Here is a 17,073-nt window from a genome sequence, read left to right on the forward strand (position 1 = left end):
TTCCTGCTCCTGTACCTACCAACAACCAGCGCAGGAGCTGAGGACAGAAGGTACAATCAGTGACAGATTTATCTTTGATAACTGAGTACAGAATGAAGCGGTAAACGCCATTTAGTGATACACAAGGTATATATCTAACGATTGTCGCAGTTAAAATCAGGTCAATTCCTTCGAAAACGTCCAACAGAAAGCGCCCCGGGCTCATTGCAACAGGTGCCAACTGGACCGTGAGCCGCTGCTGAAATTTCGGGAAGCGACCGCCGCCTCGCCCGCACTCTAAGGCGGCGGGGTCGGACGCAGCTTCGGCGCGGGGCGGAGGCCGCCGAAACCCCTCCCCGCGGGGCAAGTCACCAGGGGGTGGGGAGATGGTGACATCCAGGAAGCCGCGCTCGGCAGCGGCAGACCGTGGGCAGCACCTGGCCGGAGTGGCAGTGGTACCAGCGTAGCCGTCCCCGCTATGGGCTCCCCGCAGCGCCCGCCGCTCGCCCATGTCTTCAGGGGCACTTTCGTGCACTCCCGCCTCGACGCGCCCATGGAGATCCTGCACAGCCGCCTGCTGGGGGTGGACGACGGCGGCACGGTGAGAGGCGCGGGGCCGCGGGGCAGTGCGGGCACCTGGCCGTCCGGGAGCGGTCAGCAAACGGGAACCGGTCCGATCGAGGCGCGGGGGCGGGGGGACCTCGGGGAAAGGAACGGAGTCTGGTGGGAGCCGGAGGGGACGGGGACGGAGCAGTGTGCCCGCGAGGAGCCCCAACCTGCTGCGGGGCGCCGTGTGTTCCCAGAGCACCTGGAGCGGGGCTGTGCTCGGCTGGTCTCCGTTTTCCTTCAGTCTTACAGGTGAGTTTGTCATTCTCTGTGTCAGAACAGTAAGAGTGGTTGTAGATAATTGCCGAGTCCCTCCTGTACAGAGAGGTCTTTTTCTTCTTGTCACAAGAAAAAAAACATGGAACGTGCCCGTAGAAAGTTAGGAGAACGCTACCGCTGGGCACGTTAATGGCACAAACCGCGTCTAAAACGAGTGAAACACTTACTGATAGCGCAGGGCCGGTCCCGGCAGGAAACTGTGCTGCTCTCAGCCGTGTCACTGGTGAGACTCACGTTGGCTAGGCAGAGCAGCAATTTCGCCTAGACTTAGCAGTGCCTCTAGCAACCCTAGGTATAAGGAAAAAAAGTCATTTTCTTTCTTTCTGATGACTGTAGAATTGCATCAGGCTTCGGTAACATTTGAAATATATTGAAAATACACAGCTCCTGCAGTTTTCCTTCACCATCCACAGAGGTCCATGAAGACCTCTTTCAAGACAGTTCCCCTGCAGCTATTCCAAATCTGGCACAGGGTATAACAAAGTCTCTGAGAAGCTGGATAGGAGGTGAATAAAAACGCAGAAAACTAAGTATTGGGCGATGTCAACTAAAACCAATAGAATTGAATGAATAAAGGTTTTGGTTTGTGTAAACTGGGTGCAGGAACCAGAAACTTGCTCTGTTAGTGCCAATTCTTGATAAAAGGTCACTATATTGTGTTCTTAGCAAATTAATGCTTTTAAAGGATTTTCTTGAAAAACACACATGGTATCAGTGTAGCAGGCTCTATCAATTTCTGCCTTACGAGAGTTGTTCTCCTTCTCTGAGATACTCAAGACCTGCCTGGACGTCTACCTGTGCAGCTTGCTGTAGGAGTCTGCTTTGTAGGGGGGTTGGAGTTGATGATTTCTGGAGTTCCTTTCCAACTCCCACAGTTCTGTTCTGTACAGTTCTGTGATTCTGAGTCTCCCCTTCTCTTGGTGAACAAGAATGCACTGAATGTGTTTGCCATGCATAAGTTGATGCATTCCCACACCGTTGTTTAAGAAAAAGTCTGGTGAAACGCTATTGTCCAAAAGGAAAACTTTCATCAGAATAGATTGATAAGGACTTTCATAGTCTTCTCTTTTTCAGAACTCGTAACATTTTACTATTCCAGGATCTGACACCGTGTGATTTGTTACCCTTCAGCCTGTTATCATAATTTTGCCACATGCAGAACTTCCACTGTAATCACTGAAGATGTGCTTTATGAGAAGGACATGGTGGTTCAAAGATTTTTACCTCTATTGTTAAGATATATACCAATACTATTTTGCTTCCAAAGAATTAAGTTTAACTAGGTTTAAATAAGCTTAACTTTTGCCTCATGTTGCTGATTCCATCATGCAAAAACTTTGCATGACCTCAGAAGAGGTGAACAGCTTTTGTGAACAGCCAGATGCTGTTCTCACAGCAGCAGGAGTGCATAACCAGTGCACGGAGTGCTGCCTGGTCCCCTGCTGCACTCAGGGACACTGCTGTAGAGCCACAGATGGGGTGTCGGCTCTCTTTGCTTTGCCTGCAGATGAAAAGGGAGTTTTAGCTGAGAAAGAATGCACACCCAATTTATCATAAGTTAACAAAATAAGCCTGTGTTTAGTTAAGTGGTTTGCAGAGCAGCACAATAGAAAGAGTAACATTCGTCAAGGTAAGGAAAATAAAGCAGACTGAGTTATCATTGAAATGTTGGTATGAATAACATAGCTGAGTAAAATATTGAGAAAGTAGAACAAGTATCAAGATGAAAGTTCTCTTTGAATGCCTAGAAGGAGCAAATGTTATGGAATAAGTGTGGAATAAGTGTTGCTATTGTCAAGTAATTATAATTTGGCTTACTGCATAACAAGTGTTGTGTGTTGGCTGCCGGGGGAGGAAGGTATCAAGTCAAAAACAGACGTGGAGTTCATTGCTTCATCCTTCTCAGCATTTTGGGCTGTTGAGTTTTTGAGTAGCAGGGTCTGATATGTGGTCCTGTCTCTTATCTACCCTTATATTTCAGTCTTGAGAACTAGATAAGCAATAGGCATCATGTCTGATGCTGAAGATGGTAGCCTCATTAAACAGTGCTGGCAGCAGCTCAGTGAGGCCAAGGATAGGTCAACAGGATAGTTGTAGGCAGGAAACAGCCATGTGTTAGTGCTAGCAGCTGACCACAAAGAGAGAGGTGAAGGATGTGGGAGGGAGATATGAAGGGACCAGTTGCCTGTTGCTTGTGTTCAACTCAGTGTCATAGCCAAAACAAATACAGATACTGCTGGATTAAAAAAAAAAAAAAAAAAAAAAAAAAGTTTCCTAGGGCAGTTTAACTCACTTTCCACTCTCTTGGTAGCAAACTTACACTGTGACACTTGGAGGCACTCATGGTTTACTATATCAGGGTTAATGCATAATTAACTGGGCCATCTATGTGCTGATTTTGTGTGGGGCTTTGAACATCTCCTGAAATTAAGAGAACGGGCTGAACTGGTTGCCAGGATGAGGACCACTCAGCTCATTATCTTCTGATCCTTTAGATACATCACATGGATGGCACATCACAATTGATTAGCAGCTGTTGGCAGCTGTTAGCAGCTGTTGATCTACCTGATCTACCTGATTTTTTTTTGTGATAATACCTTTCCAAATTGCTGGTAACTGTCCTTGTCTTCCTTATTCACAAAAAGAAATTTATAGTCTTACCAGTGCACTATTCTGAATCTCTAGTGATTTTGGCACAGAATTTCTTCTTGACTTTACAATGATAGGGTGTAGAACTAGTTAAAAGATTTGGTTCCCAGTGAATCATAGCAGCTGTATTGAATGTACAAGCAAATACTCAGGAGAATGTGCAAGTCTGGGATCTCAAAGACTTTAAGCAACTCACTGTTAGAAAGATGGCCAAAACAAAGGCCTCATAAAGCAGTGGAGAATGTCTCATGAAAAAACTGAGCAGTTCTATTGGGATGTTTGTTTGAAAAGAGTACAGATGTTCTGGTTATTCATCCGCAGGTGTATTTGGCAGTAATGGACTGACTGCTAGGATTAGTGCTGGTTTCACTTGTCCAGTCCCTTGAAATTTTTTTTTTTATTTCTTTCACAATTTGTATGTTTTATTTATTTGCACTTTAAGAGTATGTAATAGTCACTTTTCCATGGCAACACCCATTTCCAGCATTTGCCATTTCTTTTCTTTTCTTTTTTTTTTTTTGGTTTAGCAGCTCTAACATTAGTCATTCTGAATCCATTTTTACTTCGGCATCTGAGTGACATTTTCTTTATTGCTCATCGGAAATTTCGGTAGGTCTGTATTCTGATCCCTCAGCAGTTGAACTAGCTGAAGGGTCTGAACATCCTTCTTGAGAAGGAAAGAGACACTGCTTCTTGTGAACCTGTAAGGTCTATAGCCTTGCAATTATTTCTGGTGTGATATTTATTGATATGATATGATATTAATAGCTTCTTTTCTGACTAAAAGAGTAAAACGTGCTCTTTAGACAAGGTAAAAAAAAACACAAAAAACTTATATCTGTCCTAGATCAGTCTTGAGTTTCAAGAAAAAAGCTCTTACTTACACCATGGGACCTAGAAGACTGTGTGTTATTTTTAGGCAGAAATTGTGGTTTGGCAAGAATTTATAGGCTCTGAAAGCCCAGAATATACTGTCTTCGGTTGGAGGAGGCAGTGGGTCCTCTGCTCAGCCAGCGTCATGGAAACCTGGATCCTGCCTGGAGTTTGTTGCAACAATCTCAGTGCCTGGGCTCCTGATCCTTGTTTCTTGCAAAGTTGTTGAGCCTAGCGTTGTCAGAGGAGAGAACTGAAAAGCTGAGAATTCAGTCTGCAAGAATCATGTCTTAGATTAAAACGCCATGGAATCTGAAAATAGAACTAAAGTGTGCTAAATCTCTTAGTTGGCAGCAGAAATGCATCAGCAGTGGAGCTAATGTCCTCTGGGAACAAAATGGGAATGAGTAATCTGAGGGTTGTTTTTTGGTGTGTTTGTTTGTTTGTTTTAAGGAATAAAGACCTTAGGCATGTTTTTAATCTGTTCTGTAAAATTAAAAGATTATCTGATTTTTTTTCCCTCTAGCTTCCCATGCTCTTAAAAAATAAATAACATTGAAGGTATGAGCAGAAATTAGGAAATACTTAGCTCAGTGCTAGGCAGTCGTGGACAAGGTAATTAAATACTACTGGCATCATGGTAGGCTGTAATACATGGAATATTACATGGGAGTAATACAGATTGCAGGTATAGGTGCAGTTCATGTATTACTTCATTCTTATCTTAAACTTAGAAACAATTGGAGAGGATTATTCATTAGGCTGTTAGTAAGTAGCTAAAAATCATAGCTGGCAGGCAAATATTGCAACACAAACATCACTTTGTATTAAGTGTGTAAAATCCATTGTAAGATATGACTTCCTTTACCATAGTTTAAAGATAATGTGGGATTTCTAGTTATATGACTATTTTTGCCTTTCTTTCAGATTGTGTTTCTGGAGCAAGCAGATCAGCAGGAGCGACTGTCCAAGAAGTGGGGATTCAAAATGTCTGACATAAGAGAACTGACTCATCAGTATGTGTTTTCTTCAGATCAACTGCGCCAAATACATTTCACTCTCTGAGCATAGTGTGGGTTCATGTGAATAACTTTAGGCAAGGAACATGTTAAATCCTGTCTCAAGGGCAAAACTGCCTTTCAGTTCTGTTGAACTTTGTAGTTGAAGTCTGCATCCTGCATGAGACCTGGAGTGCGAGCCTCTGCTTGTGTATTTTTTGCATTCCCCAGTTGACTACAGCCATGACTGAATTCTGCTGGCAGATTCGTACAGCACAGACCAAAATGCCATATTTAGTTCTGATGCATGATCTTTTTGGCTCATACCGCAGTATCAGACGATGATCATCCTTCAACTGGTTGTCTTTTTTTTTCACATCCATTTTCTGAGCAGGGTGCTGTGCCTCGCTGGTCAGCTTGAAACTCTAAACTTAATAAATGTAGATAGCAGTGACATTTCAGATACAAAACTAAATTGCTTGAGCTTTGACACACTTCCTTATAAAAACTAATAAAATTAGAGGATTAAAACCTTGTAAAAAGAGATCTTCATGTTTCTCACTGTATTGCAGCATGAATTTTTTTGTTGTTGTTCATCCAATGAAGTTTCTCTCCTTCCTACTAAGTTTTGGATTGTAACCACAGTAGCATAGCTGTAAACAAGGCATGGCTTAGGGACTAGAACTGCAGGGCAGCTTTAGAATTCAGTTGTTTAAAAATCTGTATGCTTTGTTGGAACACTAATCATACAGAATATATGAGTCATCAGATGATTTCTTCACTTGAAGTAGCCTGGGGAAAATGGAAGGTGCTGGGAATATGGATCAGACTGAGAAAGATCTTTCAGCATTTCTAGCATACAGGGAAACAGAAAGAAGGAAAATTATGAAGAAATGAAATCACTGATCATTCAGTAGCCAGGGAGAAGGAGGGAAGGCTGGGAGAAATTTTATCCTCTATGGAGTTCCAGCACAAAGCAAATAATTATAGCAACCTCCTAATGATATTGCTATACTCATCCCTCTTATCGTGTGAGTATTGCATGGCAACAAACTTTTTACACTTTCATTGTAAAGACGCCTTTCCTGTCAAGATACTGAAGAGTGATTTTTTTCAGATACATCTGCATCTGTGTTTGTAGATACACTGTCTGTTCTTCAATTTAACCTTGACATTTCTTGGCTGAGTACATATATGGATTCATAGATACAGATACGTGTAGTGGAGGAAAACTGGGATGCATGCAGTTAACATTTTAGTAAATGAGTCTTTATATCCATACTAGGAAGCAAGAGTGAATCTTTTTTAAGTGGAGTAATGTTAGTTATCATGAAGCCAGTTAGCCTTTACTTCTTAGCATTCAGTCTGGATAAATATTAAACACAAATGGATTTGTCATGCTCTTATGCTAATATCTAACCCCAGATTGCTTTCTTGTCAGGTAGCTGTCTGTTATTCCGTATAAAAGTTAGTCAGCTACTTTGTATAGAAAAAGGAGCTTGGGTAAGGCTGTAGCAGGAGTGGATATGCTGATGCTGAAAGAGTAAGGTTAATTTCTACTTGTCTTGCTTTTGTGGCTTTTGATTAAACATGCTGCTTAAAGCAGAACTACTTACCTTGAAAAAACTGAACCTTTTTTTTACTATTAGAGTTTTCTTTTCTATCCACAGTGAATTCTTCATGCCGGGATTGGTTGATACCCATATTCATGCCCCTCAGTACTTATTTGCTGGTACAAGAGTAGACCTACCTCTTTTGCAGTGGTTGACTACTTATACATTCCCAACAGAGGCAAAATACAAAGACAGTGATTTTGCAGAAGAAGTGTACACCAGAGTTGTTGTAAGTACTGCAAATTGTTGTACGTATTGACCACATTCATATTTTAAAATACATGTAAGTGTCAGAAGGTCAACAGAGATAGGATAGCACTTTTTAATGTCATGAAAATGAGTTAAAACTGACAACACACACACTGTTCTGATTGCCAGCCAAGATTGTTTCCTACTACTTCCAGTCTTGTTCTGACAGTTCATTTAATCACGCGATGGATTAACAAACATCTTTTCTCATATCTGAGTATAGTGACCTATACTGATGAGTACTTTCAGTGTACTTTCAGAAATAGTCAGACATAGTAAAAGCAAAGAAACAAACAAAAATTCAGAGATTATCTTTTTTTATACATAAATCCTCTTTTTTATGAACATATGTTGTGCAAAATCTTGGTGAAGGAGGAGACAATTTTCTCTGACAGCAATACTGGGTGTTTTGGAACAACTGAGGAAGAAAGTTCTAGCTTAAATCACTGCAACAGGAATACCTTTCACTGCTGATGAAGTCTGTTGACAGTTTTGTGGCACAAAGAAATAGACTGTGTTTGAGCTGTGCTGGTTCTGAGCAGTAAAGAAGCTGTCAGGTCAAATTCCACTCACTGAACAATAAGCGGAGATGTCATATCGCAGAGTACTGATTCTCTGATATAACTGAAAAGTGTCCTTTAATGTGTAGGCTGAAATATCTTCACAAGATTAAATGACTTGACCAATATAAGCTGCCTTGCCTTTGTCTAATCCTATGAAACCGTGTTGTCAAAATGATAACAGAATGAATCTGAAATACACAAATCTCTAAAAAATGAGTTTGTATTGTCTTACCCTATTAAAAGCAGCTAAGAGAAGCTTGATCATAAAATCTAGAAGCAATCACAAATGCCTTCAGCTACATAAAATAGAGGTGATCTCACCTTCCAGCTGTGTATATCAACATAGTGTTACAGTCTGCATCAGTTCAGATGGAATGATGTCAGCATAGATCAAGTGCTCACTGTGTAGCATATTTAATAACCTTTTTTTTTCCATCTGGAAGAGAATTGCCAGTGAGTGCTCAAAGTTAGCTGAAGAGGTATTAGCACAATGGTTAGGCTTGTCTTTTTTGTATCAAGTAGGTAGGGCAATGTCAGAAAAGAGATTTTTGCCCAAATTCTGCAGAATACTTGCAGGTCTGCAGAGCGTCATGGCCAAGTGCGTCAGAAAGATATCCAGCTATATATATAGCTAATATTCTCAGAATTGTCTTTAGTGTTCCTTTGTTGCTGAAACAATCTCTTATGGAACCAATAGTTTTCTGTCCAAACTGGAGAGTATAAAAAGGCTTAAGGAATAAGGGTACTCTGAGAGCCATCTTCTCAGAGATTCTCCGCAGTCTTATCAAGTTGGAAGAACAGAATGAATATACTACTTTGCATGTAACTTTGACGTAATTGCCACAGGTTAGTAAAACACCCTCAGCTGTGGTCCTGGAAAAGACATATGAATGAGTGAAGTTCTATTATAAATCTGTGGCACGGCATTATTTTGAGTTTTTCATGCAGAGCTTAAAGCGGCAGGAGGAGGGCAGAATGCAGTGAAGGTGGAAAAGCATGAAGGTCAAAGACAGGGGAAAATAGGAAGAGAGGCTAAAAATAGTTGGTCTGTTTAGCTTATGAAGGCAGCAAATAAAGAGTAAGAAAAAAGTACATAAAAAGAAACTGGCCTCAATAAGATATACCAGAAGTTACACTGCCTGAGTGCTAAATTTAAAAATGTAATTTTTTTTACAATTTGTAATGTTGTGGAACTTCCTCATGAGTTGAGATCAAAAGTTAACAAGAGTTAAAGGTGACTAAACTAATGAATAGGTCTGAAAATTATCCCTGCTTGTTATAATGTAAAGATTGTGATATTTTTCTTACGGACTCTAATCATGCTTTGGGGATTAGGGTGATATTCAATTGCTAGAAATAGCCCTAAATCTGCAGGAATCAGATATGAGTCTTTGTACCTTTGGAGTTGTAATTAAAACATAGTGAAAATTTAAAAAAACAATATTCTGTTTATACTACTCTGAAAAGCACATGAACCAAGTGAAGTTTGGTGGATTATAGCTGGAACATCCTCTGATGCCTCAAATTTGGGAAAAGCCAATTATTCCTACTGATATTTTCAGGAAAAAAAAAAAAAAAAAGGTTTTAGTCTTTACTTGACAATGATTTTAGGAATCCACAAACACAGGACTTTGGATTTCAAAAGCCGAGAAAGTAACTAATTAACTATAGCATATTCTTAAAATATGCATTACATTGAGTGTGCCACCTTCTATCCTGTTAAAGAAAGAATTCTTAAATTACATTCTAGCCAGAATCCAATTTAATCCTTTATTGTGGATATGAAGTCAATATACCATGCATTAGTCCCCAAATCAAAAGAAGTTATAAATGACCTCATGACTTAACGTAACTTTAAATGAGTCTTCATCTGCTTTATGTCTTCCAAAAGCAATATGAGCAGGAATACCTTCTACTTTCAAATCGTATGATTACCCTAGAGTGCTGAGGGAGTTAGCAGATGTGATTGCCAAGCCACTGTCCATCATTTTTCGGCAGTCCTGGCTCCGGTGGATTGGAAACTGGCAAATGTGACGCCCATCTTCAAAAAGAGCCGGAAAGATAATCCTGGTAGCTACAGGCCTATCAGTCTCACCTCAGTGCCCGGGAAGGTTATGGAACAAATAATCTTGGGAACCACCACGGACCAACTAAGGGTCAACCAGGGGATCAGGCCCAGTCAGCATGGGTTTACGAATGGTAGATCCTGTCTGACAAACCTGATTTCATTCTATGACGAGGTGACCTGCTTAGTGGATGAGGGTCAGGCTGTCGATGTGGTCTACCTGGACTTCAGTAAAGCCTTTGACACTGTCCCCCCTAACATTCTCGTGGAGAAGCTGTCTGTCCATTTTCTGAATGGGTGTACGCTCCGCTGGGTGAAGCACTGGCTGGATGGCCAGGCCCAAAGGGTCGTGGTCAGTGGAGTTGGATCTAGTTGGCAGCTGGTCAGGAGCGGTGTCTCCCAAGGCTCAGTACTGGGGGTACGCTTCTGTTGAACATCTTCATTGATGATCTTGATAAGGGGATTGAGTGCACCCTCAGTAAGTTTGCAGACGACACCAAGCTGGGAGGGAGTGTTGATCTGCCAGAGGGGAGAAGGGCACTGCAGAAGGACCTGGATAGACTGGATCGATGTGCCAGGGTTAACAGCATGAGTTTCAATAGGGCCAAGTGTTGGGTCCTGCATTTTGGTCACAGCAACCCCAGGCAACCCTACAGACTTGGGGAAGAGTGGCTGGAAAGCTGCCTGATGGAAAGGGACCTTGGTGTTCTGATGGACAGTCGGCTGAACATGAGCCAGCAGTGTGTCCTGGTGGCCAAGAAGGCCAATGGCATCCTGCCTTGTATCAGGAATGGTGTGGTAAGCAGCACGAGGAAAGTCATCCTGCCCCTGTATTCAGCATTGGTGAGGCCTCACCTTGAGTACTGTGTTCAGTTTTGGGCACCTCAGTACAGAAAGGACATAGAGGTACTGGAGCAGGTCTAGAGAAGGACAACGAGGCTAGTGAAGGGCTTGGAAAATCAGCCTTATGAGGAGAGGCTGAGGGAGCTCGGGCTGTTTAGTCTGGGGAAGAGGCGGCTGAGGGGAGACCTTATTTCTCTCTTCCAGTACCTGAAATGTGCTTACAGTGAGAGCGGAGTAGGTCTCTTCTCACTGGTGACAGGTGACAAGACGAGGGGAAATGGCCTCAAGTTGTGCCAAGGTAAGTTTAGGTTGGACGTTAGGAAACACTTCTTTATAGAAAGGGTGGTTAAACACTGGAATAGGCTCCCCAGGGAGGTGGTTGAGTCACCGTCCCCGGACGTGTTTAAGAGCCGTTTGGATGTGGTGCTCGGAGATATGATTTAGCAGAGGGTTGTTAGAGTTAGGGTACTATGGTTAGGCTGCATAAACCTGTAAAGCTGGACTTGATGATCCTTCAGGTCCGTTCCAACCTGAGTAATTCTATTATTCTATGATAAATAATTAAATTCCTCTCTGAGCAGTTCTCAGCTTACCTGGAGTTTGTTACTTTGGGTTCAGGGTTAATGAGGGATTTGTGTAATTGACTATTTTTTCAAGTCACACAAGGTGCCAAAATAAAAACTACTACTTTCTTCCCAGAATCTTGCTTTGCTAACATTGGAAATTTTTTCCTTCACTTTAAGAAATGGAGAGCCTTTCCAAATGAGGAAATAGCATAGATAACTGGCTGTTTGTGTTACTACATACAGTTCAAGCTAGACATAAATCAGAATTCAATTTTCAGTTTGAATGAAGAAGGACTGGTTTCTATGGGTTTAGCAATTGTTGAAGGCCTACATCACTTTGGAAGAAGAGTTTTTGTATTTCTTAACATTCATACTCTAAAAAAGTGACTATGGAATTAAAAAGCTATATTTTACCTTCTCTTTTTTACTTGACTGTAATTTCTGTGGAATTTCACAATAACCAAATGTTCTTGCAGTTTGAAATCAGACTGGCAGTTCTGCATTTTGACAGCTAGACTATTTTTTTCCAAATTGTTGAAACTGATTTCTTTTTATAGAGACGAACTCTGAAGAATGGCACCACTACAGCTTGCTACTTTGCAACAATTTACACAGATACTTCTCTTCTTCTGGCTGACATCATAGGTAAGACCGCAGGAATGAGTTTGGAAGGATGTGCTGAATGCTAAAGGAAACAGAACTTGGCAGTTTCAAACTAGCAAGGGATATGTCCTTCAACAAAATTGATTTTTTTCATTTTTTTTCTGTCATCCTATGTCCCCAAATCCAGCCCAGTTACCTTTCACTTAATAATCTCTCTCCTACTCTTTGTTCCCTCTCTCTGCTTTTCATTCTGTTCATTCCTAAATCAGCAGCTGATTGAGCATGAGTAATGTATGCTGGAGTTTTTCTTCAGCTGCAGTCCTCTGCTGTTTCCAGCCTTTTTGCTGTTTGAGGATTAAAGAACTGAATGACAACAGGTGCAGTCAGTGTTTTAATTTTCTGATACGCGGAAGTTTCATTTAGAAATCAGCATTAAAAATCCCTATACACCCTTCATCTCTTCCCTCTTTCTGTTCACAGTCACAGATGGCTGCTGTTTCTGTGGAAGTTTTATGTCTGTTGCAGGATTTCTCAAAGGACATCTCCTGTAGGAAAGTGATTTAATCAGAATCTCACCAAATATTTCCCAGTCTTCCTGATTTTGTAGGAAACTTAGGAATTTGAAGCCAGTGCATTCTACAATTCAGACATTAAAGATAGGCAAAAGAAATCCAATTTAGAAATGTGTTTACAAGCTTACGCATTTTGGTTGTGTTACACCTGACTTCTCAATCCTGGTATTGATGAATACCAATAAAGAGGCTAGAAGTAGCTTCAGCTGCTAGTGGGAGGTGTGTTAGTACCCTCATTTCTTTTTTTTATGGAGAGAAGACTTGTTGAGCTCGTTGTGGCCTTTTCAGCTCAAAGTGCTCATCTGCTGGAGCAGGTGATCCATGAGTACCTTGATGCATGAGTGTCTTTGCTTCGCAGCAGTAATCTTCTCTTACTGCTGTGAGGAATTCTGGTTGTGATCCTCAATTATAACTCAAAGTTGGATATTAACATGAAAAGGGAGAGCTCCTACTTATCTCATTTTGTGTTTAAAGTTTACAAGTATAGACCCACCTTGAAGATAAGAAAATACCATGGATTCTCTTCATTTCAAATGAAATTCTCAGGGGTGGAATTTACTATTTTGATTTCAATGTGGATTTTGGTAGCAGTTTTTGTAGAGAAGCAGTAGTTTTGAATTTTATTTTCTTATGCATCTCGACAGATAAATTTGGGCAAAGAGCATTTGTTGGCAAGGTCTGTATGGATATGAATGACGCTGTACCACATTACAAAGAGACTACAGCTGATTCTGTCCAAGAGATGGAAAGGTAAGATGATTAAATGGATGGCACAGCCTTTAGAAATAAGACTTTTTAATGCATCTGAGAAGTGAGTATGGAGCTGATCGAGGATTTACAGATGTAGGAACTGATCTTCCTGCAGTATTGTTTTCTACAGTTCTGGTGATTCAATATTTACCCAGCTGCTGCACTGCACATGCAGTTTCTCTGTGACTCTTCCAAAGGGAGAAGCTGCAGCAGCATGGTTTGGAAAGGACATATCTATATTGTGGCTTGCCTTCTGCATCCTCTTCACAGCTCTGTGGGGAGAGGTTATGTGACCTGACAGGAGTGCTGTGTTAGGGAATTGGTTCCTTTGCCCCCGTTAACTTCTGATATATCTACTTCTTCCATTTAGAACAAAGTTTGATTCCTAAAGTGGTAGGAATCAGCTTTAGTATACCAAATTTTAGATATTCTGTGTTCCCCTTTTCTTATAGTGTGACACCATTGAAACCACCTTAACTTGCAGCTGAGTGAATGCAGGAGAATCAAGTCAAAACAGTATGCATGGTGGATTTACTGTAGCTCAGAGGGGAATACAGGACTGAAACATGGGTGCCTGCTGACTCAGGCTTCCCCTGCATTCTGTGTCTACCCTGTGAAAATGCTTAAATGTCTTTGCTGGACCTAGATTCACAACAGTGAAATATGTCTTTGCTTATGTTACTGTTTATGCATCCTTGTAAATGTTTCAAATACCATGCTGTAAGAGAAAATACCAAATATTATTTTAAATCTCTTATAGTGCTTCAGTAAAATTGCTAGCTTGTTTTTGCAAATCATGCTAGAACAGTGTTATTAAAAGTTAGAAACAGTAATAGGTTTCTAATGGTGTTTATATTTGAAGACATTTTAAAATTTATAATATTAGTCATGTTTGCTATTGTTTACCTAAATCTTTTTTTTTTTTTTTTTTTTTAATGCTGTGAGTATTGATGAGTGGGCCTGAGAGTGGCAGAACTAGTTGTGCCATTTTTAAAGCTTCAGAATGAGCAGTACAGCTCTCCTTTAAGTACATGTCTCATGTCTCTGCTCCATTCTCGTGTGGTGTTGTTAATAACTGATGTCCTTCAGCGTTGGGTGAGAGTGTGCCAAAGATACTCCACAGAGGTACTCTGGAGAAGAAGTCTGCCTGTTGGCATATGTCAGTACTCACCTAATCAGGCCTGAAACCAATACAAGTTTAGAAGGAGGAGAAAGCTTTTTCCTGAAGAGGGAGAAATGTGATCTATCACACTGTCAGAAAACTTTCAATTCTTTGCAGTTAACCTATGGAAATATTTGTGTTATATGCATGGAGGCAATGTGCAATTCCAAATGTTTCATTTCAATCTGCCCTTCTGCTTTGAAGAGTTTGAATAAAAAGTTGATGAAATGAAAGCTAGAATACTGCATGTGCCACTGGTAATGGTTTACTTCGAAGAGGAAGACTCATGTCCATACCCGTTTTACAGTAGATGTTTGAACTTCAGCTTATTTCTTTATAGAGTAGTGTGTATACCAACAAAGTATAAGTTACTTATGGCTAGGATTTTCATTTTCAAAATAATGCTGCTGGCATTTAATGGATGTGAAAAAGAATGAAAATAACCATCCTGAGGTGTTGAATGATGCTTGTATTGCAGTTTCTGATACAGGGAATATCTAGTTAACATATCAGTTGAATCAATAAGAAGAAGGACAGACAAACATCCGTTCACGTGGTGAAGTCTGGCGATAGTGTGAAAGTTCCTTTGCTCGTTACAGAAATTGAGCATAGGTCTCTCACTTCCAGCTGGTGATATGGCATCAGTATCAGTGTTGTGAATCTAGCCTCCTACATCATTTTCTTTTCTACCTGAAGAGAAATGTGATCCAACGTTTGTTGTGACTAAATCATTGGGGTTTTTAGACTAAAATCTGTGATGTAAAAATTCACAGAGACCCTGTCCAGTTTGAGGATTTTTTTCTCTTCAAAACCAGAGAAGATTTCATTTGCCTCATGTTGCTCCATGAACAGCCTTAACTATCCATATTGGCAGTTCGTAGCTTTCTGTAGATGTCCTTGAAGTAGCTTCTTTTATGTAATGAAGTAAATCTACAGTGTATTTTCTGATGTACAAGCATTTCCATAAAATCAAGGGTCCTGTAAGTGAATGAGGATATTTATAATTACTGTAAGCAGCATATGAAATATGTCAGTGTCTATTAAAAATGGTATTTAAAATCAGACCGTATTTAATTCTGGGATTGAAATTTGTGGGTAGATAAGATTTCTTTTTCTTCAAATTTGCAGCAATACAGATATGTTTTCAATGCATGTATTGTAATGTATTTTGTTTCCAGTGAGAACTCAAAGTAATTACCACTTGTCTAATATTATTGTGAATGAAGAAGATTTTGCATATTCTGGATCAAATTCCCAACTAGAATAATGTCTTGTGACTGTCCTAACTTGGTTGTGCTGCACCTTTTTATGTCATCTGAGATTCTGGTCCAAATGTTAATCTATGTCTGAAGTGTTCAAAAGAACACTTAAGTAAATATATTCTGTATTTTTTATAAATTATAATACAGATTACAGGTGATATTTATAACAGTTTTTTCTTTTTTTTCCAATCCTTTTTCAGGTTTGTTAGAGAACTACTGGAAAGGCAAGTAAGTATAGCTCTCCTTCCTATTCATTTCTGTATTCAGAAAATGTTGTGTGAAAACAGGAAATAGTTAATCTATTGACAAATTCTGCTGACTTCATGACAAATTAATAAATATGCAGCCATTTCTGTATAGCAGAGAAATCATCACTCTGCAAAGTGTTCTGCTAGTTGCGATGCTATGAAATTGACTTATAGCAAGCACAGATTCAGATTTGTGTGGTCAGAGCACAAAAAAGCAATGTTCTCTGAATGTTCTTTATTCACTTTAAAGTGTTAAGCATCTGCAAGAAAACAGTTTTCTGTTAAAGAAGGGTGAAAGTCAGTCCCCAAGGCACATAACTAGATGAGTAATAGAAGTTTTCGGTTACAGAAAGCAGTGTCTTTTCAGCATAGTTACTAATCCATTATTAATTTAGTATTTTGTGTCACCACATGTCTTCCAGCATGTGAATAGAAGATAGACGCAGGCTGATACTCCAGTATTACAAGCATGAATACTACTTTTTTATGAGTTTTTTTGGTTTTGATGGTTTAATTTGTTGTCATTTATATCTACACGTTTGAGGATAGATGTCTTAGGCTTAATGTCTAGATCATTTGTATTGATGAGTAGATTAATGTTCAGATGCCTTGAGCTTCTTGTGTTTGAGAGATGTTATAAGAAACTGCAAGCCAAGTTGCCACATGCTTTCCTCTGCTGGTTCCATGTACACAAGAAGGGGAGGTACTGACAGTTTCTGAAGGTAGAATTATAAAACTCTTTGTGAAAATTTTAATCCAGGAGAGCAAAGTAGTCCAGGTACCCACTATTTCCTACTGTACAGTGTATCTTGTGGTGCTACTAATCATCCTGTCTGTTCAGTATAGGGACTTTAGGGGCAGTTTGGTCCACTGCAAGGTGAGAGGAGAGGACCAAGCAAGAAAAGGCTTTAGCTTTACATAATTGCAGTTTTGCTTTACTACCTCTTTGGGGCTCACAAATGAAGGATGCAAAAACAGGTCTGGTTATTCATCTGGCTCATTTCTCATAATGAATACTGGACTGTGGACTGTGAGCAAATATGAAGAAACATCCAGTGATTCTGCTGAAGTCTGGTAAAATCACATGAGGAGAACATTCTAATAAGAAGAACTTCAATTCATTAAAACTGTTTTCAGAGAAACCTTGTTTCTCTTCCTGTGCTGAAGTTTCTGATAAAAATAAGAAAATGACT

At 40.2% G+C, this 17,073-nt stretch overlaps 1 protein-coding gene across 1 annotated transcript in view; it reads left to right on the forward strand.

Moving 5' to 3' along the window:
* Positions 1-336: 336 nt before the first annotated feature.
* Positions 337-17,073, forward strand: part of GDA (guanine deaminase) — a 32,602-nt gene continuing 15,865 nt past the window's right edge. Inside the window, exons 1-6 of the mRNA XM_085213146.1 lie at positions 337-580; positions 5,314-5,402; positions 7,055-7,226; positions 11,841-11,928; positions 13,103-13,208; positions 15,833-15,860. Coding sequence (XP_085069272.1) covers positions 458-580; positions 5,314-5,402; positions 7,055-7,226; positions 11,841-11,928; positions 13,103-13,208; positions 15,833-15,860 — 606 coding nt within the window. The 5' untranslated portion in view covers positions 337-457. The remainder of the gene's footprint in view (positions 581-5,313; positions 5,403-7,054; positions 7,227-11,840; positions 11,929-13,102; positions 13,209-15,832; positions 15,861-17,073) is intronic.

The sequence above is a fragment of the Meleagris gallopavo genome, chromosome Z (assembly GCF_905368555.1).
Source record: "Meleagris gallopavo chromosome Z, MGAL_WU_HG_1.1, whole genome shotgun sequence".
Lineage (NCBI taxonomy): Eukaryota > Metazoa > Chordata > Aves > Galliformes > Phasianidae > Meleagris > Meleagris gallopavo.